This window comes from Ochlerotatus camptorhynchus, unplaced genomic scaffold (assembly GCF_037179485.1).
Source record: "Ochlerotatus camptorhynchus isolate MF236.1 unplaced genomic scaffold, CSIRO-AGI_Acam_v1.1 ptg000574l, whole genome shotgun sequence".
In the NCBI taxonomy this organism is placed as follows: domain Eukaryota; kingdom Metazoa; phylum Arthropoda; class Insecta; order Diptera; family Culicidae; genus Ochlerotatus; species Ochlerotatus camptorhynchus.
In genome coordinates, this window is record NW_027041055.1 from 1,099,450 (window position 1) to 1,124,885 (window position 25,436).

General features: G+C 35.7%; 2 protein-coding genes across 2 annotated transcripts in view; one reads left to right on the forward strand and one right to left on the reverse strand.

Annotated features, from left to right (window-relative positions):
* Positions 1-25,436, reverse strand: part of LOC135713641 (adenylate cyclase type 10-like) — a 70,609-nt gene that overhangs the window by 20,318 nt on the left and 24,855 nt on the right. The window lies entirely within an intron of this gene.
* LOC135713621 (juvenile hormone epoxide hydrolase 1-like) lies at positions 1,177-11,972 on the forward strand. Its single transcript, XM_065236761.1, has 3 exons — positions 1,177-1,267; positions 10,456-11,216; positions 11,283-11,972. The coding sequence occupies exons 2-3, from the start codon at positions 10,466-10,468 to the stop codon at positions 11,906-11,908; spliced, it is 1,377 nt and encodes a 458-aa protein (XP_065092833.1). The 5' UTR covers positions 1,177-1,267; positions 10,456-10,465; the 3' UTR covers positions 11,909-11,972.

Here is a 25,436-nt window from a genome sequence, read left to right on the forward strand (position 1 = left end):
TACTATAAGCATGACAGCACAGAACAGAAGGAGAAGTGCAAACAAATCGGTGAATCAAAAAGTGTTCGTTTTTCTGCTCAACAAGCGATGTGTTGTGGTAGCGTTCCACACGGGCTTTCTATGTGCACTCACACTATTATAGCATGCTGCCTATCTCAACTGCAGGCAGAAGATGCCTTCTACCGCTAGGTGCGCTAGTGTTCGCAAATGACAAGTGGAGCCACTTTCTGAGGCAAAGTTCCACTCCTGTGATGACAGCCATGCCACCACAGTAATTTTCTATAAAGCATAGGCTTCGATTCAAATCCCATAAAAAATCTTATACTCATACCAGTAACAATACAAACAAAACATATCTTAAAGCAAGAGTGCTGATCTTACGAGTGAAACACGCTGCTCCACACCAACTGCAAGAGATAAGACACGAAATCTCTCGCCTCGCGTGCTTTTAGATGGCACTGTGTTTGTAACCTACCGTGGACCCGAACTTTAGGATAGAGCTTGAGAGCATGCATTGTCGGTGAATATACAGCCGGTGATACACAACTACAAATTAAAAAAAAAACCGGCAAGCTAACAACAAATTCAATCATTTCTAGGGGTAGACGGGGCAGGATGGCTACCCTAAGGTAGACATCATTTTTGAATGCAATAATTGCAATTAATACATTGAAATAGTGTCTACTCTAGTTATTTGATGCCTGTTCTAGCATCTACGCATTAATACAGGATTTTTTTTAAATAAATTTAAAAAATAGCTGTTTTACACCGTTCTTATCCATCGCGGGGCTAAGCCAAATAATAGAACTATTCCACAAATGGTTTGGATGATACCTCGAACACGTCGTTAAGCAAACCATAACAATTTTATTAGGGATGTCAAGTTGATTTTGTATAGTATTTTTGGATTTTAATAATTATATTATTTAGTTTATCAAGTCAAAACAACCATGATGCCTTGTTTACATTATGCTGGCTTCTTTTTTGTAAAGTGCTAGAACACTAGCGCTAGCAAATCCGCACAGATGTAAACACACCACATAAAGGGTACGTATGCGCAGTTTTTAAAAAGATAAGATTGTTGATGCCATAAGAGTGCGCATCTTGCCCCCTCTACCCCTACAGTCCAGCAGCTGCTCGACAACCAACATCAATTCGTGCCAGTTAGTTCAGTCAGTAAAGTACCGCGTTTGGAAGACACTGGAATTTTAACGGCCGGCTGGGCGAAACAATAACAACAACAACAAAAATAGGATAGTGCTAGAAGGTGAGTCAGGTCAGGTCATTTGAATTGAATTGAGTTGAACAAAAAAGTGGATATCATTAAAATGCGTATTATGATCAACATTTGATCGATTTGATCAATTCTGGATTTGGATTGTCTTAAGATAAGAACACTACCACAGTAAAATCCTGAAAGTCATTGCTCAACGTTTTGTTTTGTATTAATATTTAATCAACAATTCTTACGATTCTTATCTAATTCGTTCATTGCACTTTCGATCTTCAAGAAGAAAACGAAGCCACTTCAAGTTGGTTATGTGATGAGAATGACTAGACAAATGGAACATTTGAACCTTGTTTGATTGGAAAAAAAAACATTATTTATGATAAATCACCGACTTGTGGTTAGAGCACGGTTGTCGAGAGTAATTGAATCTAATCAACTTTGTTGAACGTAAATGCCGAAGCAATCGGGCTAAATAAAGCCTTTCACGAATTTGATATTGATATATAATAAAAATTGACACGCAATGTGTATGAGTCTGTGCACAGATTGTTCTGATGAAGTTAAAGATCATCCTCACCTTGAGAAAGTATAGACAAGTACGGCAGCATTTTACAGATCACTAGCAGTGTTGGAAAGTACGCGAAATTTCATTACGATTCACGAACATTTTCTTGTGGTGAGTCAGTCTTAGGCGAAAAATTCCTAGTAGAAAAAAGGGTTCAATTCCCGATTCGGTCTAGAAATTTTTTAGAAATTTACTAGACTTCCCTGGGAATAGAGTAAAATTGCATTAATTAATGCTGGTTGGCACCGAAAGCTCTCTATTATTAACTTTGGAAGTGCTCCAAATCCAAGTAACATTTAACGTTTTATGAAGTGCTACAAGGCTTCTATAAAACAACATTCATAAAACCCTGGTCAAGATAGCTTTGCCTTTATTACATCCACCAAAACCTCGTTAAGATTAGAATCTGTCTACACAGCTAAAAATAAATTTTAATATTACATCCAAAAGGATGCACTTCAATCATGTCGAAAATTTAATGTAATTTTTATGGCCATAAAAATAAACAAATGCAGTAAAAGCAGCGTAATGTCAGCACTGTATTAATGATAATTGTGTCCTTTTTTGCAAGTAATATTACAACATATTTTCGACATGTGAAGTGCATCCACTTTGATGTGATATTAAAATTATTTTTTGGTGTGTAGTTGGCCCACCCTGAAGAAGGTTCTAAAGAGTGCATTATCGAGACATTTCAAGAATGACTTGCTGCAAAAAGGTTATGTGACGAATGCATTGAGAACCATTTGAAACGTTGGAGGCGAACCAGCCCAAGGCTGAAAGCCTCCCTAATAAAGATAAATAATAATAATAACCATTTGAAATTCTTATTAAAAGTACAATAAAAGCCATTTAGCACCAATACTTGTGCCATTTGCCTTTGAAGCTTGCTAAGCGCACTAAAAATAAAGCATCAATCAAGATCAAAAGGGATACATAAATATCGTCCAATCTTGCCAAATTCATTGTTCAAAAATTAATCTGTCAAAAATGTGCTTCTGAAAATCGAAAAAAAATAGGTCCGCCTTCGGAAAACGTTGATTTGACTAATTATTTTTAATTTAGGAAACAAAATATAGTTATATGTTATGTTAATCATTGCTCACAGCCGAGACAATTTGATGATTTTCGTAATTTCTATTACTGCTCATTGATGAATTTATGAGAATAAAGTTATTGTAAAGGAAAAACATAATGGCAAACGAAGATTGTAAAAAAGCAAATGGAATAATAACAATATGGCGATAGCATAAACATTAATTTGTATAAGCCATTTGTGAAGAAGCTGTTTTGCTTGCATGAAATCGCTAACAAATGCAAAACATTTTAATGTGGCTTTTATGAAGATAATTTGCAGACTGAATTGTGTTTATCTGAAGCCATTTTGCTTGATCCTATACCGTTTAGTTTTATGACGGCATTAATGGTGGCAAAGTTGCCTGAAAAAAGTTAAACGTCAAAATTTGTTTATCTTTCGAAAGTTTTGTTGTGCGATCATTGCAACGATGTTCTATTCCAGCGTTGGATCAACAAGTTGCGTGACATCCTTGATAATGGCAATTGATCTATCTATTGGAAGCAGTTACTCAGGAAGTGAGTCTACGTAACTTGGAACAGGTGGAAGTTCAATCGTTCCCGAAAAGTCTTCCTTCTTCCGGATGAGTTTCCTGTCAACAGTTTCCGGCATCCCAGTTTGGCACTGATGCTATTCGAATCATCGTCCCAACGTTATTTCTGGAGAAGGCTGCCATTGACAATATGCTGTGTATTCCCATCAATGTTAAGCGTCTAATTTGACGGCTTCCAGTGCTTCGTAAACCGCCTCCACTTCGCTCCTCTCAGTCGGCTGCTCTGTTGTTGTTGACCGATTTTTTCGGAGCTGCCCTCCCAGAAAGTTCTGGAATTGGATTCCTTTTCTCTTCCGTCGACAGTATTGCTAGAATTAGTACTCGATTATCCTTTGGCATTTGCTTGTGACTCTGCATTTGCTTGTGACTCTGCATTTGAATGCCACACTCGATTATTATTTTTCTCTGTCTCTAGGCGGATTCATCTTTTTAGTTTTATTTGTAAACAGTGTGAGGTTTTGTGATACACTTCATTGACACCAAAACGCATCAATATATGCTTTTTGATCCCGTTTGACATAGTGACAACAATAAAACAAATACGAATTGATTTTCTTAACAGTTTTATAAAGGGATAGAGTGCTGCATTAAATTCATTTTTAAAACCAGACACATTCTGATTTTCTCGTCAGACATGAAAAGGTTTTTAAAACAGCATAAAGCTGAACTACTAATCAAGAATGTTTTGCACTGTTAAATGCTGTATTTAAACTAAAAAGATTGCTTATTGCCGTTATAAAACCACAATAAATCAGAGTGAAAGCCAAAAGGCTGTTAAATTGTTACTTGGGAAGAACACTAAGTTATAACCATACAAAGCGCTCGCGTAACAAGCTTAAAAAGGCAGGAAGAAGAAGTAGTAGAAAACAGAATCTCCTTCATTTTAAATTTTGTTGTAATTTTTATATTGGTTTATTTTTGGAACAAAGTTTGCTTTCCCAAATGCATTGCGTCTAGAAAATCATCTCGTGAAGGTTTTATTCAAAAATTTGCATTCTGGAACAACTTACTTGTAGGCTGCAGTACATTGCAAGAACTGCCATTGTGTCGGTAATAAACAACAACAACAAAAGAACTGCCATTACATTTGTATGAAACATATGCAGAGGATGTAGTAGCTTAATGTCTTTAAAACCCAAGTAACATTTTATGTTTTATTCAATACTAAGTCACCCATATTTAGTCTAAAAACGCCCAAATATTTAATCTGTGTTCGGCTCTGATTATATTAACCCTGAAATGTTTTGATTTTTCACAAAATTCTGATGAATTAACAGAAATCTCAACCATCTAAAGGGTGGAACGGTCAAAATTGGTCAATCATGATTAAGTGCACACTGATTATGTTATTGTATAAATGATCAAACTTTATTTCTTTTTGAAGTTCAATTACTATAAAATACAGGAAAGTTATTTGATTAGGCTTCCGAATTTCCAAATGCGAACTGTCTTAAGTTTCACACCTTCCGTCAGATTTTGTACCGCTGTTGTATCAACCTTATTTGATACTGAACGTCAATTAGCTTTGAACTGTTTATCATTTCCAACTGTTTTCTGAGTTTTCTTTACGTTCCGTTTAACGATTGCCCAATATTTTTCAGTTGCAGGAGGGTAGCGAGTCACTTTATATGTAATATATGAAAACTTCAGAAATATTTCAGGAAATTCACAGAATTCCAGGGAAGTTTAAAGGTGGTCACGAGAATTCCATTTATTTGAAGCAGAACCGAGATCTTCATTAGAATTGAGAACTTTAGGGAAGCTCCGAGACAGACAGATCACAGAAGTAAAGGGCAGTTAAAAAAAAATCAATGAAATTGCAGAAACCTTACAGAAGTTTCAAGAAAATTTCCAGGAATTTCCGGAAACTTCGGTTTGCTCAGAGAAAATTTCTGGAACGCAATAAAAATGATATGAACATCCGGAAAACGTGAGAGTATTTCAAAGCTGTTATTTCATGAAAATTCCAAGTTCTAAACAAATTCGAAAATGGAGCTAAGTTAATTAGAGAACATCAACGAAGATCCATTAATTTAAAAAAAAAGATAACTTTTAGCAAGCACCGATATTTTTAAGAAATTCCAGAGAACTTCTAATAAATTTAGATATTTTTAGATTGTTTCATTATATTCAATGAAGTTCCGAGTATTTCGAGGACGATGAGATAACATCAGAAAAATCCCATTAACTTAAGGAGTTCCTTGGAATTATGTGATGTTCCGAGAATTCTATGCTGATCTGAAAACTTTAAAAGATTCAAGGAATTATAAATATATATCAGAACATTTGATAAATTTAGGTAAGCATAGAAAACTTCAGGGCTGGACTTCCCAGGGAAAATTAGTAATTTAAGGCAAAGTTCCGTGAGCGTTTATTACTTAAGGAAAATTGTAGAACTTAAAGGCAATTCAATCAATTCAAGTAAAATGATGGATTATTTGAAAAAAAAAAAGTACTAAGATATTCAGAGCAGTATAGAGAACTTTAAGGAAATTGAGAAATATTTTGGGCAGTTTTAAAAACATCAGGAAACTCTAGACTGTTGAAGAAGTTCTGAATTAGTTTCGATCATTTAAACTTCAGACAAATTTTGAAAACTTCAGTGAATATCGTAGAACTATATTAGTTATTTCGCTACGGGAGCTTAAATAAGCTCCTTAAATTTCAGAATAACTTCAAAAACTTCACATAAGTACAGAGATCGTCATAAACAATTTGTGAACTTCATAAAAGTTTATGGAACTTAAGGGAAGATCCGAGAACTTCAGGAATGTATATGGACATTTCGGGAGCATTTCAAACAATTTAAGTAAAATTCCAAAAACAAGGCGAATTTCAGAAGAGTTCATTTCCATTAGTTTCACTAAATTAGCGGGAAATTTAAAGAAGTTTCCAGATTTTCAGAGACCTTTAGAGATGTTAATGAAATTATTGAGGTTTTCACATAAGTCCAGAGTTTGCGGAAGCTTAAAATTTTTTAGAACAGTTCAATTAAATTCAGGGTAGTACAACAAGCTTCATGAGAACTGCAAACACTTTAGAAAAGTTTCGAAAACTTCAAGAAAGATATTGATCTCGCTTATAGAGCTCTAAAAAAAAAAACTTCAAGAAAGAACAGATATCCTGCAGCAGCGAAATTTCATAAATTTTAAAAAAGTGTCGAGAAATTCAGTGAATTGTTAAAACTTCTGAGAAGATTCACGATCGTTAGGAAAATTGAGGAAACTTTGAAAAAGTTTGGAAAAGTAGAAAACATTGATGAGAAGTATGAGAAGAATGAACTTCAAGGCAGTTTCATTACCTTCAGGAATATTTTGGGAACTTTCAAGCTGTTCTGAAGACCTCAGAATAGTCCATTACATTTTTTTTTCATTTCGTTTATTTGGAAGGCTCAAATGTTATAAAAATAACTTAGCGGAGCCGAGTACATAAAATACCAATTTTGGTACTCAAAATACAAAAAAAATATATAAAAATGCATTTTATCATAGGATTTTTCTGGGTGGCGATCGAAGCGGCGACAAAGCGATCTTCTCCCGTGCACGCAACTTCTTTCTTTCCCGAATTTGTTCCTCATTTTCATTGAACCCGAATCGTGACCGCTGCTGCTGCTTCTGAACGTCGTTTCCCGTTGCATACTCTCCGCTACTCTCGTCGGTCGTCGAGGTCGTCACGTCCATTTCGTTATTTTCATTCAGCATCTCCAACCTCGTGTCCGTTTCCTGGTCGCTAATGACTAGCGACGCACCTTCCACCACTACACCAGCATACGTACTGCTGCTGTTTTGTTTTCTTTCACTTTGCTGCTTTCCTTTTTCCTTAGGTTGCTTCTCCGCTTCCTTCCCAGCCTTCCGCATGGGACAGGAAAGCTTCCGGTGTCCGTCCGCCTTGCACAGAAAACATTTATCTTTGTTGCCACCATAAAATATATTTCCTTTGCGATTGAAGAAATGTAATGACGTGGGGATTTCCTTCTTCACATCCATATATATACCGCGTATCCCTGTATATACCTCAAAACACAGATCAGATGGAAATTTCTCCCGGATGATGCGTTTAATTTTTCCATATTTCCCCAGCACTTTATCCAGCTCGTTGTCGGGTACCTCTGGTGGCAAGTCATACACACGCACATATTGAATGTATTCACCAGCATGCGACATGCGTACCTTTACCGTCGTTCCATTCGCATACTGGAAGATTAAATCCTCCGAATTGAACGTCAGAGCATGGAGCATCGCTTCCTCTGATTTGAACTTGATGAATACTCCCCTTTCCTCACCAATGCGATAAACAGCTTCCATTTCACTTCGATCCGCGTCGAGTGCTTTGGCGAAATTTACAATCTCTCCGATGTTTGGTTTAGCATCATGGTGGCTGAAGCTAAACTTGATGGTGTTTTTTACTTCACACATCTTGCACCGTAGCAACAAAAGGCACCGAACTGCTAGCAACGAACAAAGAGCAACTATATAATAGCGAGTCTCGAAAACAGGCTATCGCGTGGTTCACACCGAAATAAAAAATCGACTGCTGCTGTAGACAGCTGTGGGACAACTCAGTCCATTACATATTTAACGGAGATTTCTCATGCAAAATTCGCTTGAAGTTCTCCTAATCTAACGCTCGTATTCTTCCGAAACTCTCATGGAATTATTTCAGAAATTCACTTGGAACACTTCTCTGAATTCCCTTAATAAAAAATATAACAAGAATATAGGTAGAATACTTCTGGCAATTCCATTGACATATTGCTCAAAATTTCGTTACAAATATCCTCCCAATTCAATTTTCTTTTAATTTTCCTAGGAGTTGCCTTGCAATTCTCCGCAGTAAGAAATCTTTTGGAAAGATTCTCAGATTTTTCATTGAATTCATTTCAAATTTCTATTTTAATCTCACTCCTTCCCTTGGAATTCTACTCACATTGAAAGTCTCCTAAGAATTCATTTTCATGTCTCCTCACAAATTCCTTAGATTTCTCCCCTTAATTTGTTTGGCAATCTCTCCTGGAACTATCTTCCGAACTTCTTTGAAGATCTCTGGAGTTATTCTCAGATTTAATTGTTATCTTCCTTTAAGCATCCCCTTTACCACCTAAGTATTCACCAAAAAATTACGAGGACTTACGCTACGATTGCATTGCCTTTCACAAACTTCATGTAATTATCCTCAGAATGCCCTTGAAATTTTCCTCTGAAGTTCAGAGGAGCAGGGTTGCTTGCACTCACTTGCTATAAAAAAAAAATATTTTTCGGTAATATGCAATCATTAGATGTTATAATTATGTGTTGTACTTGTAAGTAACAAGAAGAGGGTGTAAAGTATGTGTTTGACTCATAAAACCTGTCAATTTCGCTTTCAGAGCGTCATAATCAGCGATCTTATGATTCGTGAGCGTTCACTCAGAGTGAGCGCTCACGAGTCATACAATCGCTGGGTGTGACCCTCTGAAAGCAATATTGACAGATTTTATGTGTCAAACACATACGTCATGACCTCTTCGTGTAACTTACCTCTACTAATTATCATTATACCATCTCATGATTTCATTATTCCGAAAAACATTTTTTATAGCAAGTGAGTGGAAGTAACCCTGCAGAGGAGGAGAAATTCCTATGAATTTTCAATAAAATTTACATTGAATTCAATTCCGGGTTTTCTTGAAATTCTATTCAAAACCATCTCAGGCTTCACATGAAATCTAAAATTCTTCAGAACTACCATGAAAGCAAATTGCACTTGATATTTTTTTCATAGATTTTTTCCCCGAACTCCCGTGGAATGAGGCCCTTAGAAATTATAATAAAGTTCCATGAGCCTTAAAATTGTACAAGGAATTTGACTCAGTTCAGAATTTATAAAATTTGTTGGAAACATGCATATTCTAGAACCGTAAAGGAGCTATAAAGTTCAATGTGTGAATGAAAATAACCGCATGCCGAAATGCATTATATTCTTTGGAATATCCTTAGTAAGAAAATTATAAAATTTCCTGAGTTATGATAAGATTTGCTAAGACTTCCAGGTATTTTCAGGGGAAATAAAATTCCCTGAGAATTTACGGTTTTTCAAGTTTAGTCATAAACTTCCTATTGAGACGTTCGCTTTAAAGGTTCCTAATCGTACATATTTAGGTTTTTATGAGATTCTAGTTGAATAAGTCTAAAACATCAAACATTTATTTAGGATGCCATCAGAACGGCTAATTTTCTTCCCTTAGGTCACTTTTTTACAACTATAAGTCACTATGTGGTCACTTATTTCTTCAACATAGTCACTAAAATCACTATTTTTGACAGCATTGATCGCTACCAGCCTTGAATTGGATGCATCTCCGGCGAGTTTGGAGGGTTTTTTTCATTGGGTACGACTTTTACGTTGTTGGCGGTATACCGTTCCTGGGACATTTTCCCGTAGTGACAGGAAGCAAGGTCTGGCCAAAACAGCACGGAACAACTTTTTTTCTTCAAAAGGCAAACATTTCTTTTCATAAATATCTTGGTTGACAATGTCAGTTGTCACGAAAATTTTGCTTTTCAGCCCACATGTGCAAATCGCCTGCCCAACCAAGTATTTTTTTGGGGACCTTTGACATTTTTTTTTCTGCTTAAACTTATCTTGAACATTTCCTTTCCCGGTAGCCTATAAACGCCTGTGTAAACTCTTGACCTGGGAGCTGGTTGAAATCCGCCTTGACGTACATTAAAGTTCACTATAACGCAATCAAATTTCTGACGCTATCAATCTGTGTGGGAATCTCGGTTGGAATATTTTGGATTTCGCTTATGCGCGTTCAACATTTTCCTACGCTGTACATCTTGCTTTGACGCCATTTTGACAACTGAATGGTAAATGGCAAAAACAAAATAGAAGCAACATTCCGTACGCACAGACTTACAAAATGAGGGGTGTTCATGTTTTTTTTATGTGCACGATTGAAAAAAAAATCGCCAAATTTGAGTCGACCAATTTTTGACCGTTCCACCCTTTAATGAAAGCTAATCGTTACCAAACTTAATCTGTTTCAGAAACGTCAAAATGGGCTTCCTGGGTCGCTTACTATTCGTGGGCTTTTCACTGCTACTGGCCATTGGTTACAAGCAGTACCGCGATGCAACCTCATCACTTCCGGTTCCTGCACTGAATCTCAACCAGTACTGGGGTCCCGGTGATGCAAAGCAGTATAAACAGGACACCACCATCAAACCATTCAAAGTCGCCTACCCACCAGAGGTGATTGAAAAGCTACGTTCCAAGCTGAACGATGCCCCCACGCTAGTGAAACCCCTGGAAGGAACGGCTTTCGAATACGGCTTCAACAGCAACCGGTTGCAGGACATTCTGAAATACTGGAAATCCACCTACCTGAACAAGTGGAACGAACGGGAAGCATTCCTGAACCAATTTCCACACTTCCAAACGCAAATACAAGGACTGAACATTCACTTCATTCATGTCAAACCGAACGTGCCTGCCGGCACAAAAGTCCTGCCACTGTTGCTACTACACGGATGGCCCGGATCGGTGCGTGAATTCTACGATGTCATCCCAAAGCTGACAACCAAATCGAACGACAAGGACTTTGTATTCGAAGTGATTGTTCCCAGTTTGCCTGGTTATGGATGGTCCCAGGGGGCCTCCAAACAGGGACTCAGCCCATCTAGAATTGCAGTCATCATGAGAAATCTGATGGCTCGTATTGGACATAAGAAATACTATGTACAGGGAGGCGATTGGGGCTCCCTAATAGCCAACCTAATGTCCACCCTGTTTCAGGACAACGTCACTGGTAAGATCACCTAATAACTATTTATGACAAAATTCATCAGAATAATAATTTCACTTTCACCACCAGGCGTCCACATGAACATGTGCGGAATGAATGGATTGCAGGCAATTTTGAAATCTGTGATTGCCAGCTTTGCCCCTTCACAGTTCGTCGACGAGAAGTACGTTGAGTACTACTATCCAGCTGGGCCTAAATTTAAATACCTACTCACCGAATCGGGCTACATGCACCTGCAGGCCACCAAGCCGGACACCATCGGAACGGCCCTAGTCGGCAATCCGGTGGGTCTTGCCGCTTACATTATGGAAAAGTTTTCCACCTGGACCAACCCATCCTATCGCCAACTGCCGGACGGTGGCCTCGAGAAGTACTTCACCCTGGACAGCCTGTTGGACAACATCATGATCTACTACCTGACCGATTCCATCACGACTTCGCAGCGGATCTACTCGGAAGCATTCAGCGCCGAAGAGATGGCCATAGGCATCGATCGGATTCCCACGCAGGTTCCGGCGGCTTGTGCCAAATTCAAGTACGAGCTGATGCACACCGTCGATTGGGCTCTGCGGGATCATTTCGTCAATCTGGTCCAGAGCAACCATTTCGACGATGGTGGACACTTTGCAGCCATGCAGCTACCGAATGTGCTGTATAAGGATTTCGTGGAGTTTGTGAAAAAGGTTGAACACTGAACGGGGGGTGATTTGGTTTTTTTTAGCAACTGGTAGACTGAGAGTCATTTGTGTTGGTTCATTTTTTTTTTGTATAAAAAAATAAACGATTTAAACGGTTTAGTTTTATCATTTTTTTTTTCTAGTTCAAGAGAAATAATGCGACGAAGTGTGTTGCTATGCTATGTTTAGACTCCCTTATTTACGCATAATTTTGACATCTATGGTTATGAGTGTTTAATATTCATTCTTATCTTATAATTCCATGCAATTCAAATAAATGCTATAAAATTAGCCAGCAATCAGCAAAATTCTACATGACATAAATTTATGTCGCACTCGCCGCTGGTCTTGTCTGCTTCATTGTGCGAAAATGTTCTGTCGCTTGCAGGAAACAGTTTAGAAATGTCATGACATTTTTTCCGCTTGCGAGTTTGTGTTTGTCTGTCTTCTCTGTGGTCATTGCGCTAAGTATCTTATGTTAAGGAAAAAACGTTAAACTCCAGTACTCGTGCCACCACTCAAAACGTCAAAACATTAAATTCGTTTTCAAATAATACCCCATTCCTCCCGCTCGACAGTCTACGTGGCTTATTAACAGCCCCTAAGGAATATGTAATATAAAATGGATGAAATCGGTGCCAACATAAGTGCGTAACTGCCTTTGTAAACAATGACTTAATCCAACGATTTAATGCAAAAACAAAAGCTCTTTCCTGCATATTAGCGATATCATAACTGGTAGAGGAAACGTTCGCTCACTTGCATATTATGAGCTTTTATTCGCGGAAAATAGACGGCTAAAGCTATTGTTTACCAAATCAATTTCACCCTTTTCAAATGTTGATAAGGAATATACTTTTACGAGCTTTTAAGTTTTGGTTTAATTTCTTATTTGACCAAATTTGAATGTGGACGTAATCATATTAATTTGTTCCGGATTTATTTTACGATGTTCACGTAAACTTATGTTTTATTTATAAAATATCTTGAACAAAATAAACCAAAATTGAGTTGCTGTAACTCATTTAACTATAAAGAATGTTTTTCGCAATTCAAGAGCCAAATGTGAAAAGGGCATACAAGCTTTTTGTAAACAAACCTTTGTGAGCTCTTTTCTCGTCAACCGAGGGTGGCCCACACAAACCAACAACATCATCGGGAAGGGGAAAGTTCTTCCTACCCGGTGAGGTTGCTGGTTTGCGTTGTTGTCATATAAGTGGCGAGAAAAGGGCATAAGAAGGTTTGTTTACACAAAGCTTGTATGCCCTTTTCACATGTTGTTCTTGAATTATGATTAGATGTTATCGGATGTTATGATTCTTTTTTTCTAGTATGTTACAAGAAGACGTTGAAAAGTAAGTGTTTGACACATCAACATGAGAGTCAAATTCTAGATCAACAATTGAAATAGGCGGAACAACCAAACGTTAACAATCACCCTTATTATGTATTTCGTTCGAAACGAAATTCACATACAAAAATATAATATTTTGTATAGGAATTTCGTTTCGAACGAAATACAGAATAGGGGTGAATGGCTTTAAACGCAAATTCCTCGAGAATCAAAGCACATCCATGCAACCTAACACCATCATCTGATAGAGCTAACTTCCTTTATCGAATGGCATTGTTAGTTTGCGTGGAAGTGTTTTGATTCTCGAGAATTTTGTGTTTAAAGCCATTGTTTACGTTTGGTTGATCCGCCTATTTCAATTGTTGGTCTAGAATTCACTTTCAGAGAATCACAATCAGCGATTTTATGATCCAAAAATGGAGGTTAATGAGACCACGTAGCAGAAAATGATCAAAAGCTTTTTGATCGGCTTGCTGCTTGCGGCTACCTAGAAGTATGATAAAAAATGTGATAAGTTGTCTCGATAAAAATAAAATTTAAGGATTAGGTAAATCATTTTCCGACAAAATTCTAAACACAAAAGATGAAGACAGCAAGCAGACAAGTTGAAATTAATATCGTAGAACAGACGCAGCATATGTGGAGGATCCCTGCTTGACGTGCATCTATCGCTATCAATACAAGCAGTCATGCGATAGTACCGTCTGAGTTATTTTTGTGAAACTGTTTGTGATATAAAACTACGAAATATTTAAATTTCTGAATTTTTATATACTCTCTGAGGTGAACCTTGGAGAGTTTATTCTGCACCAAATATGAACCAGAAATTAGAACTGTCTGATTAAATTACTAACTTTATTAGTACATTACATGGCCTGTAAACACTTCGTAATGTCCTTCTGCACAGAGTCGATGTTATATTAAGGCCATCGTTCGGACATTTTGAGCCGTTTGTCTGTGATTTGGGTGGTTTTCCAGGAAACGTCCCGAAAATCCTGTGAAGGAAAGCGAATATCGGGAAACAAATTCCGTCCGATTGTAGCCAAGGATTTTGTTTTCCTAGTGGGGTAAAATTTGGGTGGAAAAGTGCATTCAACTTCAAGTGGTGTGCTTTTTCCGGGAAAGTGGCATTTCCACCCAAAGAGAATATGCACGTGAGTGTATATGTGCGCGCAAGGAAATGCAATCTTGCGCCTATGTTTTCCCGGAAATTTCCCAAGAAAGTATACCATATTTTTATACCAGGACATTCTGCAGACTATGCACAACATGATGGTATACATAAACATATGATTTTCGAAAATTTGTAGCATCGTTTTTCAATTTCCAAACCATGCGCCAAACATTCTCGCTGTAAATTCGTCACGGACATAGTAAAGAAGCAATCAGCAATTACGCATTTGTTTTACCACGTTGCCATATTTTCTTGTTCGTAGGTCCACGAGTCCTTTTTCGCTAGTTCGCTCATCATATCAAATTGATCAGGAATTCTTCCGAATGTCAAAAATTATATCGAAGACCTACGACGGATCCGAAATTGAAATTGAGATCTCCATATATTCTTTCATCATATCAAACTGAACAGGAGTTCTTCAAAATCTTATCTTATCTATCGAAGACCTACGACTTATCGGGAATTGAAATCGAATCCTGCATATTCCCTCATCACATCAAATTGATCATTAATTCTTCCGAATAATCCGAAATTATATATAAAACGTATGACTAATCGGAAATTGAAAATGAGTTCTCCATATATTCCACCAACACATCAAATTGATCAGAAATCCTTTTGTAGACATTCGGGCAGTTAGAATATATTTCAAAATACAAGGATGGTCAAAAATTCTTCCAAACTATCAGAAGTTATATGGAAACCCTTCGATTGATTGAAAATTGAAATCAAATTCTCCATTAATTCCTTGATCATATCATATTGGAATTATCAGGAATTATTCCGAATAATAAGAAATTATATCGGAAAATGAAATCGAGTTCTCCATATGTTCCCTCATCACATCAAATTGATCAGAATTTTTTTCCAAATTATCAGAATTAATATCGAACACGTATGACTAATTGGAAATTGAAATTGAGTTCTCCATATATTCCATCAACATATCAAATTAATCAGAAATCCTTCTGAAGATCTTCGGGCAGTTCGAATGTATTTCAAAATACAAGGATGATCAGGAATTATTTCGAAATTTCACCGAATTATCAGAAGTTATATGGAAACCCTATGACTGATTGGAAATTGAAATCGATTTCACCATAATGTGTACCCTATGTACCATATCAAAGTGTTCAGAAATTCTTCCGGATTATCAGAAATTATATTGAAGGTCTTCGACTAATAGAACAATTGCAACCAAGTTTCCATATATATCTCAATCAAATCAGGTTGATCAGGAATTCTTTCGAATTATCAGAAATTATAAAAAAAACTTCCTGATCAGAAATTGAAATCGAGTTGTCCTTATGCCCTTACTATATCAAATTGATCAGGAATTCTTTCGTGTGACCAAAAATTGTATCGAATACCTACGAATGGTGGGAAATTGAAATCGAGTTTTATCAGGACATCTTCCGAATTATCAGAAATTATATCGAAGACCTACGACTGATCGGAAATTGAAATCGAATGATCCATATACACCCTAGCAAAGTGATAATGAATTCTTCCGAATTATCAGAAATCATATTCAGGGCCTTCGACTTATAGAAGAATTGTCATCGATTTTTCTATATAGGTATATCTTTATCATATCAGGTTGATCGGCTATACTTCCGAATTATCAGAAATTATATCGAACACATACGGCAAATTGGAAATTAAAATTGAGTTCCCCAAATATTCCCTCATCATATCAGATTTATAAGGAATTCTTCCGAATCAGCAGAAATTATAAAAAAGACCAATTACTGATCGGAAATTGAATTCGAGGTCTTTGTATATTTCCTCATCATATCAAAGTGATCAGGAATTCTTCCGAATTATCAGATATTAAATCGAAAATCTACGACTGATCGGAAATTGAAATCAATTCTCCGTACATTCATCACATCAAATTGATCAGGAATTCTCCCGAATTATCAGAAATTATACCTAACACGTATGACTAATCGGAAATTGAAATTGAGTTCTCCATATATTCCATCAATATATCAAATTGATCAGAAATCCTTCTGAAGACATTCGGGCAGTTAGACTGATTTTAAAAATACAAGGATGGTCAGGAATTATTTTGAAATTCTTCCAAATTATCAGAGGTTATATGGAATCCCTACGACTGATTGGAAATTGAAATCGCATTCTCCATTAGCTCAGTCGGTAAAGGCGCAGCTACAAAGCAAGACCATGCTGGAGGTGACTGGGTTCAATTCCCGGTCCGGTCTAGGAATTTTTCGGGTTGGAAAATTTCTCGACTCCCTGGGCATAGAGTATGATTGTACTTGCCACACAATTATACTAATGCAAAAATGGTAGCAGGCATCGAAAGCTCTCAGGTAATAACTGTGGAAGTGCATCTAGAACACTAAGTTGAGAGCACGCAATAAGCTAATATGCCATAAGCAATAAGCTTGAAATGAATAAATAAGAAGAAGAAGATTCTCCATTAATTCCCTCATCATATCATATTGATCAGAATTGTTTACGAATTATCAGAAATTGCCACTGATTGGAAATTGAAATCGAGTTCTCCATATATTCCATAATCACATCAATTGATCAGGAATTCTCCCGAATTATAAGAAATTACATCGAAGACCTACGACTGACGGGAAATTGAAATTGAGTTCTCAACATATCAAATTGATCAGAAATCCTTCTGAAGATCTTCGGGCAGTTAGAATGTATTTCAAAATACAACGATAGTCAGGAAATATTTCGAAATTCTTCCGAATTATCAGAAGTTAGTTGGAAGCTTTACGGCTGATCAGAAATTGGTATCGAGTTCTCCGTATATTTTCTTATCATGTCAAATTGATCATAAATTCATCTGAAGAACTTTTCAGTTAGAATGTATTTCAAAATATAAGGATCTCAGGAATAATGTCGAAACCTTCAAATGACCAAAAATTGAATCTACATCGTTTGAATAGTATCCCACCATATAAGAATGATCAGGAATTATTCCAAATTCTCCCATCATATAAAATTCTTTCGAATCATCAGAAATTATATAGAAGCCTTACGGCTGATCAGAATTTTTTTCTCCGAAACACTTTTTATTGTAATTCTGGTTTATTGTAAGAATTTCAATCACATGAATAGTGCATGGCAATTTCATAAAAAAAAATAATTTGGAAGTCATTATCCAATCTTAACCTAAAGAATTTGAACGTGTGTGGGTGACAACAAATATAGCAGGTGAAACTTTTATATTCGCCACAGATTATGATTGTAATATTTTTATTGAAATATTCTTCCAAATAGCCGAATAAATAGTATCTTAATTTCCTCCTGAAATTAAAATTCATATCTATGGCATTTTCAATCAACGCATGCTGATTTCATTCATTTCTAATTAAGAAAATGAGAGTATTCTGCTCGCAGTCATTGGTGTAAATGAGACATTGCAGTTTATTTAAAAAAAAAAATGTTTTCTTAGGACTAAACCAAATAAATCAAGTAAAAATCAGCAGAATCGCTTTCAAGATTTTTTACTTAGTCTAGTCACACGATAAAAGCGCAAGAGGTGATGTCTATATAAAACACATATGTTATGGTAAATATAATTGGCTAGCGCAACTTGATTATAATTATAACGCAACCTACTAATTTGGGCATGTTGTAAATAAATTTCATCCTTCCAACGAATGGATTTTTTTTTTTTATGTTTCCATCATCAATTAACAAAAGTTATTATTCTGGGGTATTTAATTGTGCGAAAAAAGGGCATAAAATGAGATCTCATACTCCCAATGCAGATGCAATTTTTTGGTGAATCTTTACATTCTACTTTCAAAAAACTCATGGGCTCTTTAGAAAAAGCTTGATACTGTTAATAGAATTGTACACCATATTCTTGATAAAATTCCCAATTTTTGCAAACATCTTTTTTTTTTGGAAAAAATAGAATGTCAACTTATTTTTAGTTATCTTACGTTTCTCTTCTACACACCATACTTGGGATGATAAAACATGAATGAAATGTATTCGAAAAACAAGAACATTACTTGTATCATATAATGAAGTTATAATTCGGTATTGCAACTCATAATTACCTGTTTATAACACATTTATAACTGATGGTATTTGATGAAAATTTGCTAGTCATGTGTACCACTGAAATATAACTTATTACTTTCATATTTAAAATAAGTTATATTTAAGATGTATTCATATTTGCTCACGTTTCTAAAACTGACATACGAAAAGATGTTGTTTATAAGGCTAGCAAGTTTTCACCAAGTTTTTTTTTTATAAATATGTTGTAAACCGATAATTGAGACATTCAATACCGAATTATAACTTCAAGATAAACAGCATGTCAGAAAGGTTGAATACTTCACAAAAACAATACAACGGGTCTAAAACAAGACGTTTTGCAAGCAATTAATATAGAACTTATTCACAACTGGGATTTGTTTTATTTGTCAAGAACGATATTGCAAGTGATACTTGGGAACGGACCGTCAGAAAATTGTAAGATACTGCGAGAAAAAATTAATTCATTTCAAGTCCTGTCAAGAGTTCCTCAGGGCTCGCACTTCGAACCTCTTCTTTTCATTTTGTACGTTAACGATATCTCTCTTATTTTGAAAAAGCTCAAACTGCTTATTAATGCTGATGAAGTACATGTTTTTTTAGACGTGGTGTTGTAAAAGTTTGTTTGATAAAATAAATAATATATAAAATAAAAGATTTACGAGTTTCTCTAGATTCTAAATAAGCAATTGTGGATCATTATAACACAATAATTCTTAGAGCAGGCAATGCATATTTATTTTATAAAGCAATTTTATTTTATAAAGCGTTTTGGTTTCCACTTTACACCTTACACAATTGAACGAATAGAGTCAATCCAAAAGTAGTTTTTATTATATGAGTTAATTGGAATGGACAGCATTTCTTCTCCCATCTTATGAAGCATGTTGCTTGTTAATCAACATTCAGGTATTGAAATGAGCATCGTCTCTTGGTCTCTTCCGTTAACAATATAGCTTCGCAACGCATTGACTCAGGTTATTTATTATCAAGACTTAATTTTTATGCACCGTTTCCAAAATTGCGTAATAGACATTTGTTCGCGGTAGATCGCCACCGCACTAGCTAAGCGAAATATGGACCGATAAGTCAGATGATATCTATATATAATGAAAACTGTGAAATGATAGACCTCAATATGTCACCGCTAAAATTGAAAAATAATTCCAAGCACTGCGAAATCATAGATCATAAGTAATGATATTATAATGTAATCTACGATTTTGATTAACGACTAACTAAATAAATAAATTGATTTCGAAATTATTAAAAATTCTTATGAAGATCTTCGGTCAGTAAGAATGCATTTCAAAATATAAGAATCACATGATTAAACATTAAAAATAATTCCATTGAATAATCTCTCATCATATGAGGTTGATTAGGAATACTTTCGAACTATCAAAAATTATATCGAAGACCTTGGACTAATAAAAAAATTGAAATCGAGTTCTCCATATATTTCTTTATCATATAAAAAAAAATCCTTGGTTTGTTTCCGTCGATTTTCTTTTGCGTACTGAGTACCAATGCTACCGGCACCAGGGAGATAGTTTCCACACCTGGACCCTACATATCGGCCCATCAACTCATGGACTGGGGACCAACGGTTTAACTTCCCTTCCGAAGGAAGGCGTGATAAGAAATTTTATTCCTCAGAAAACCCCGGTGGTGCCGACTTGGATTGAACCCAGGCCTTTTGGGAATCACGCTTACCACTACACCACCAGCGCCCCTTTTATAACAAATATATCAGCAATTCTTCTGAAGATCTTCAGTCAATAAGAACGTATTTTCATAACATAGCGTTGATCAGGAATCATGTCGAAGATCTGTAAACGGTCAGAAATTGAAATAAAATCCTTTGAATATTCGAAGTTTTGCTACATTCTATCTGACCGACGATCATCATAATAACTGATCACTTTGATATGATGAGCGAATATATGGAGAATCGATTTCAATTTCCTGTAAGTCGTAAGTCTTCGATATAAATTCTGATAAATTGGAGGAATTACTGATCAACCTCATATGGGACGATAATATTCAAAAGATTGAATTTCATTTTAAGATCATTTGAAAGACTTCGACTAACCATCTTTATATTTTGAAAATACATTCTAACTGACCGAAGATCTTCGGAAGATGACTTGATATGAAAAGCGAATATATGGAGAACACAATATAAATTTTTCTATAAGTTGGAAGTCCTCGAAATAATTTCTTATAATTCGGAAGAATTCCTAACCAATCTCATATGATGTAAGAATATTCAAATGGTTTTATTTCAAGATCATTTGAAGATCGTCTACATGGCTCCTGATCAATGCTAAATTTTGAAAATACATTCTTACAGACCAAAGATAATCAGAAGGACTCCCGATCACTCTGATATGACCAGGGAATATATGGAGAGCTCGATTTCAATCTCCGATCGTAGGTCTTCGTATCATTTATGATAATTCGAATGAATTATTTATTAAACTGACATTGTTGGATAGTATTCAACGGGTTTAAATCAAATTTTTGATTATTTGAAAGTCTTCTATATGATTCCTGATCATTATTACATTTTGTAAATACATTCTTACTGACCAACTGACAATTTCTGTTCAATTTGATGGAAAAAGGATATATATGGAGAGCTCGATTTCAATTCTTCTTTTAATCGAAGGCCTTCGGTATAATATATGATAATTCGGAAGAATTTCTGATCACTTTGATATGATGAAGGAATATATGGAAAACTCGATTTGGATTTCCGATCAGTCGTAGGCCTTCGATATAATGTATGATAATTCGGAAGAATTCCTTGTCAATTTGATATGGTCATGGAATAAGGAGAACTCGATTTCAATATCTGGTCAGAAATAGTTTTTTTTTTTAATAATTTCTGATAATTCGAAAGAATTCCTGATCAACCTGATTTGATTGAGATATATATGGAAACTTGGTTGCAATTGTTCTATTAGTCGAAGACCTTCAATATAATTTCCGATAATCCGGAAGAATTCCTGATCACTTTGATATGATGAGGAAATATACTGATATGATGAGGGAATATTTGGGGAACTCAATTTTAATTTCCAATTAGCCGTATGTGTTCGATATAATTTCTGATAATTCGGAAGTATAGCCGATCAACCTGATATGATAAAGATATACCTATATAGAAAAATCGATGACAATTCTTCTATAAGTCGAAGGCCCTGAATATGATTTCTGATAATTCGGAAGAATTCATTATCACTTTGCTAGGGTGTATATGGATCATTCGATTTCAATTTCCGATCAGTCGTAGGTCTTCGATATAATTTCTGATAATTCGGAAGATGTCCTGATAAAACTCGATTTCAATTTCCCACCATTCGTAGGTATTCGATACAATTTTTGGTCACACGAAAGAATTCCTGATCAATTTGATATAGTAAGGGCATAAGGACAACTCGATTTCAATTTCTGATCAGGAAGTTTTTTTTATAATTTCTGATAATTCGAAAGAATTCCTGATCAACCTGATTTGATTGAGATATATATGGAAACTTGGTTGCAATTGTTCTATTAGTCGAAGACCGTCAATATAATTTCTGATAATCCGGAAGAATTTCTGAACACTTTGATATGGTACATAGGGTACACATTATGGTGAAATCGATTTCAATTTCCAATCAGTCATAGGGTTTCCATATAACTTCTGATAATTCGGTGAAATTTCGAAATAATTCCTGATCATCCTTGTATTTTGAAATACATTCGAACTGCCCGAAGATCTTCAGAAGGATTTCTGATTAATTTGATATGTTGATGGAATATATGGAGAACTCAATTTCAATTTCCAATTAGTCATACGTGTTCGATATTAATTCTGATAATTTGGAAAAAAAATTCTGATCAATTTGATGTGATGAGGGAACATATGGAGAACTCGATTTCATTTTCCGATATAATTTCTTATTATTCGGAATAATTCCTGATAATTCCAATATGATATGATCAAGGAATTAATGGAGAATTTGATTTCAATTTTCAATCAATCGAAGGGTTTCCATATAACTTCTGATAGTTTGGAAGAATTTTTGACCATCCTTGTATTTTGAAATATATTCTAACTGCCCGAATGTCTACAAAAGGATTTCTGATCAATTTGATGTGTTGGTGGAATATATGGAGAACTCATTTTCAATTTCCGATTAGTCATACGTTTTATATATAATTTCGGATTATTCGGAAGAATTAATGATCAATTTGATGTGATGAGGGAATATGCAGGATTCGATTTCAATTCCCGATAAGTCGTAGGTCTTCGATAGATAAGATAAGATTTTGAAGAACTCCTGTTCAGTTTGATATGATGAAAGAATATATGGAGATCTCAATTTCAATTTCGGATCCGTCGTAGGTCTTCGATATAATTTTTGACATTCGGAAGAATTCCTGATCAATTTGATATGATGAGCGAACTAGCGAAAAAGGACTCGTGGACCAGTCCTTTTTCGCTAGTTCGCTCATCATATCAAATTGATCAGGAATTCTTCCGAATGTCAAAAATTATATCGAAGACCTACGACGGATCCGAAATTGAAATTGAGATCTCCATATATTCTTTCATCATATCAAACTGAACAGGAGTTCTTCAAAATCTTATCTTATCTATCGAAGACCTACGACTACGAGAAAATATGGCAACGTGGTAAAACAAATGCGTAATTGCTGATTGCTTCTTTACTATGTCCGTGACGAATTTACAGCGAGAATGTTTGGCGCATGGTTTGGAAATTGAAAAACGATGCTACAAATTTTCGAAAATCATATGTTTATGTATACCATCATGTTGTGCATAGTCTGCAGAATGTCCTGGTATAAAAATATGGTATACTTTCTTGGGAAATTTCCGGGAAAACATAGGCGCAAGATTGCATTTCCTTGCGCGCACATATACACTCACGTGCATATTCTCTTTGGGTGGAAATGCCACTTTCCCGGAAAAAGCACACCACTTGAAGTTGAATGCACTTTTCCACCCAAATTTTACCCCACTAGGAAAACAAAATCCTTGGCTACAATCGGACGGAATTTGTTTCCCGATATTCGCTTTCCTTCACAGGATTTTCGGGACGTTTCCTGGAAAACCACCCAAATCACAGACAAACGGCTCAAAATGTCCGAACGATGGCCTTAAGAGACCCGCCAAGAGAAAATGTTGCGAACAAGCAGCACTGTTTGTGATTCGTTTTTCGTCAGAGTAAACGGCAACCATTTTTTTTGCGTTAGCATCGGATGACTTTCATTCAGAAGTGAAAAAGTTATGTCGATAACGGAGCTTCTGGGAGACAAAACAATTACACTCAGGACTTTTTTTACACGGGGGATACGTACCGTGTAAAAAAAAAACCTACGAGATTTTAATTTTTCGCATGCTTAAATGTTTTTAAAAAATCGGATTTTGATGCCATTTGTAATTAAAGCATGATATGGTCCATATAGACATATTTTAAAAATTTCTATATTTACACCAAAAATTGTGATTTTTTTAAAGTATGCCATTCGATTACCTATAGCCTGAAACGGATAATGTGGTTGGAAGCAAGTCAATATGTTGTATCGTTGTCGAGAAATCGTTAAAAACGTACCGTGTAAATCATGGAAAACCGTGTAAAAAAACCGCGTAAAAAAAACCGTGTAAAAAAAGACTTCAGTGTATAGAACCTGAAAAATGTTCCAACAAGTGCTTGGTATAACTTATAAATACCACAATGTACTAAATAAAGCGAAGAAATGTTTTTCATTAAAAATTAGTAAAATATTGTCAGTAATGAATTCTTGTAGTAAGTTGGAGGCGAACCAGCCCCAGGCTGAAAGCCTCCCTAATAAAGATAAATCAATCAATCAATCAATTCTTGTAGTACTTCTGGCTTCACTCTTGGTGGGACTCTTATTGGCGTTGACGGTGACTCTGTAGCTCTTTACTCCTATGGTAAAATCCATAAGAAAACGTCAGACTGTGCGTGTAACATGGCGGACTTCGTACTATCCTTTCACTACACCGAAAAATCCCATATGAAACTGTCAACCTTTTCTAGAAGAGACGATTTTTCGAAGGTGCCGTCAACGCCAATTATATCATTGACTCTGCTTCTGCATTGTATTCCCAACCAGGGTTGCCAAATGGAAATCTGTGTTTTTGTCCAAAAAAATATTTTCTTCTTAGTTTTAGTCCAGAAAATCTGTGATTGAGCCATTTTTCTGACAGAGACAAATAATAGGTAAACATATATGTTCAATAAATTACTTATGGTTTGGCAAAAAAGAATACCTCTGACAGTTATCATTCTCCAGAGACGATGTTTAATAAGAGACGCGCGAAGACTGAAACCAAAAGTTCCAATCGAACCGTCAAACGCGGTTCCAATCGAGCAATGTAAATAAACACGAGCACTTCGCGAGGAAAGCGTGAGGAGTATTGAGATGGCGGTTGAAATTTAATTTTTGAGATTTAAATAATTATAATTAAGTTTGCGTATGACAAGTGCAATTGGATGCTCTTTGACTTTTGAAATACAAATAAGGCACAATTAATATCTTTTGAGATTATTGTTTTTATATTTACATCAAAGTCTGAACATCGTGACAGTCTTCAAAAATAGTGATTTGCAATAGCATCATCCATGTAGCTAACCGGGCTGGAATATTATTGTTATTCATCAGCTGTATTCTCGTTATGTTCTCACGAAATAAGCGCTCCAGTGCAACGAAAAACATATACACAGACCCTGTAACCACCGACTAACCGACATGAAACTTAAACTTAACTCTTGATCGAGAATCCATAACGGCCGATTCAAATATGCTGCTCCCATCTGTCAAAACCATAGAAATGTTTTATCTAGATAAAAATAATTTGTCCGAAACAGATTAGACACGAACCAACACATAAATTTTGTACGCGTGTTCGTGGCTAGGATAAATATTTTCCGCGA

Excerpts from the sequence above, each read along its gene's own strand:
- LOC135713621 (XM_065236761.1), top strand. The coding sequence starts at position 10,466 with ATGGGCTTCCTGGGTCGCTTACTATTCGTGGGCTTTTCACTGCTACTG. Across the intron at positions 11,217-11,282 it reads GTTTCAGGACAACGTCACTG|GCGTCCACATGAACATGTGC; the intron begins GTAAGATCACCT and ends TTTCACCACCAG.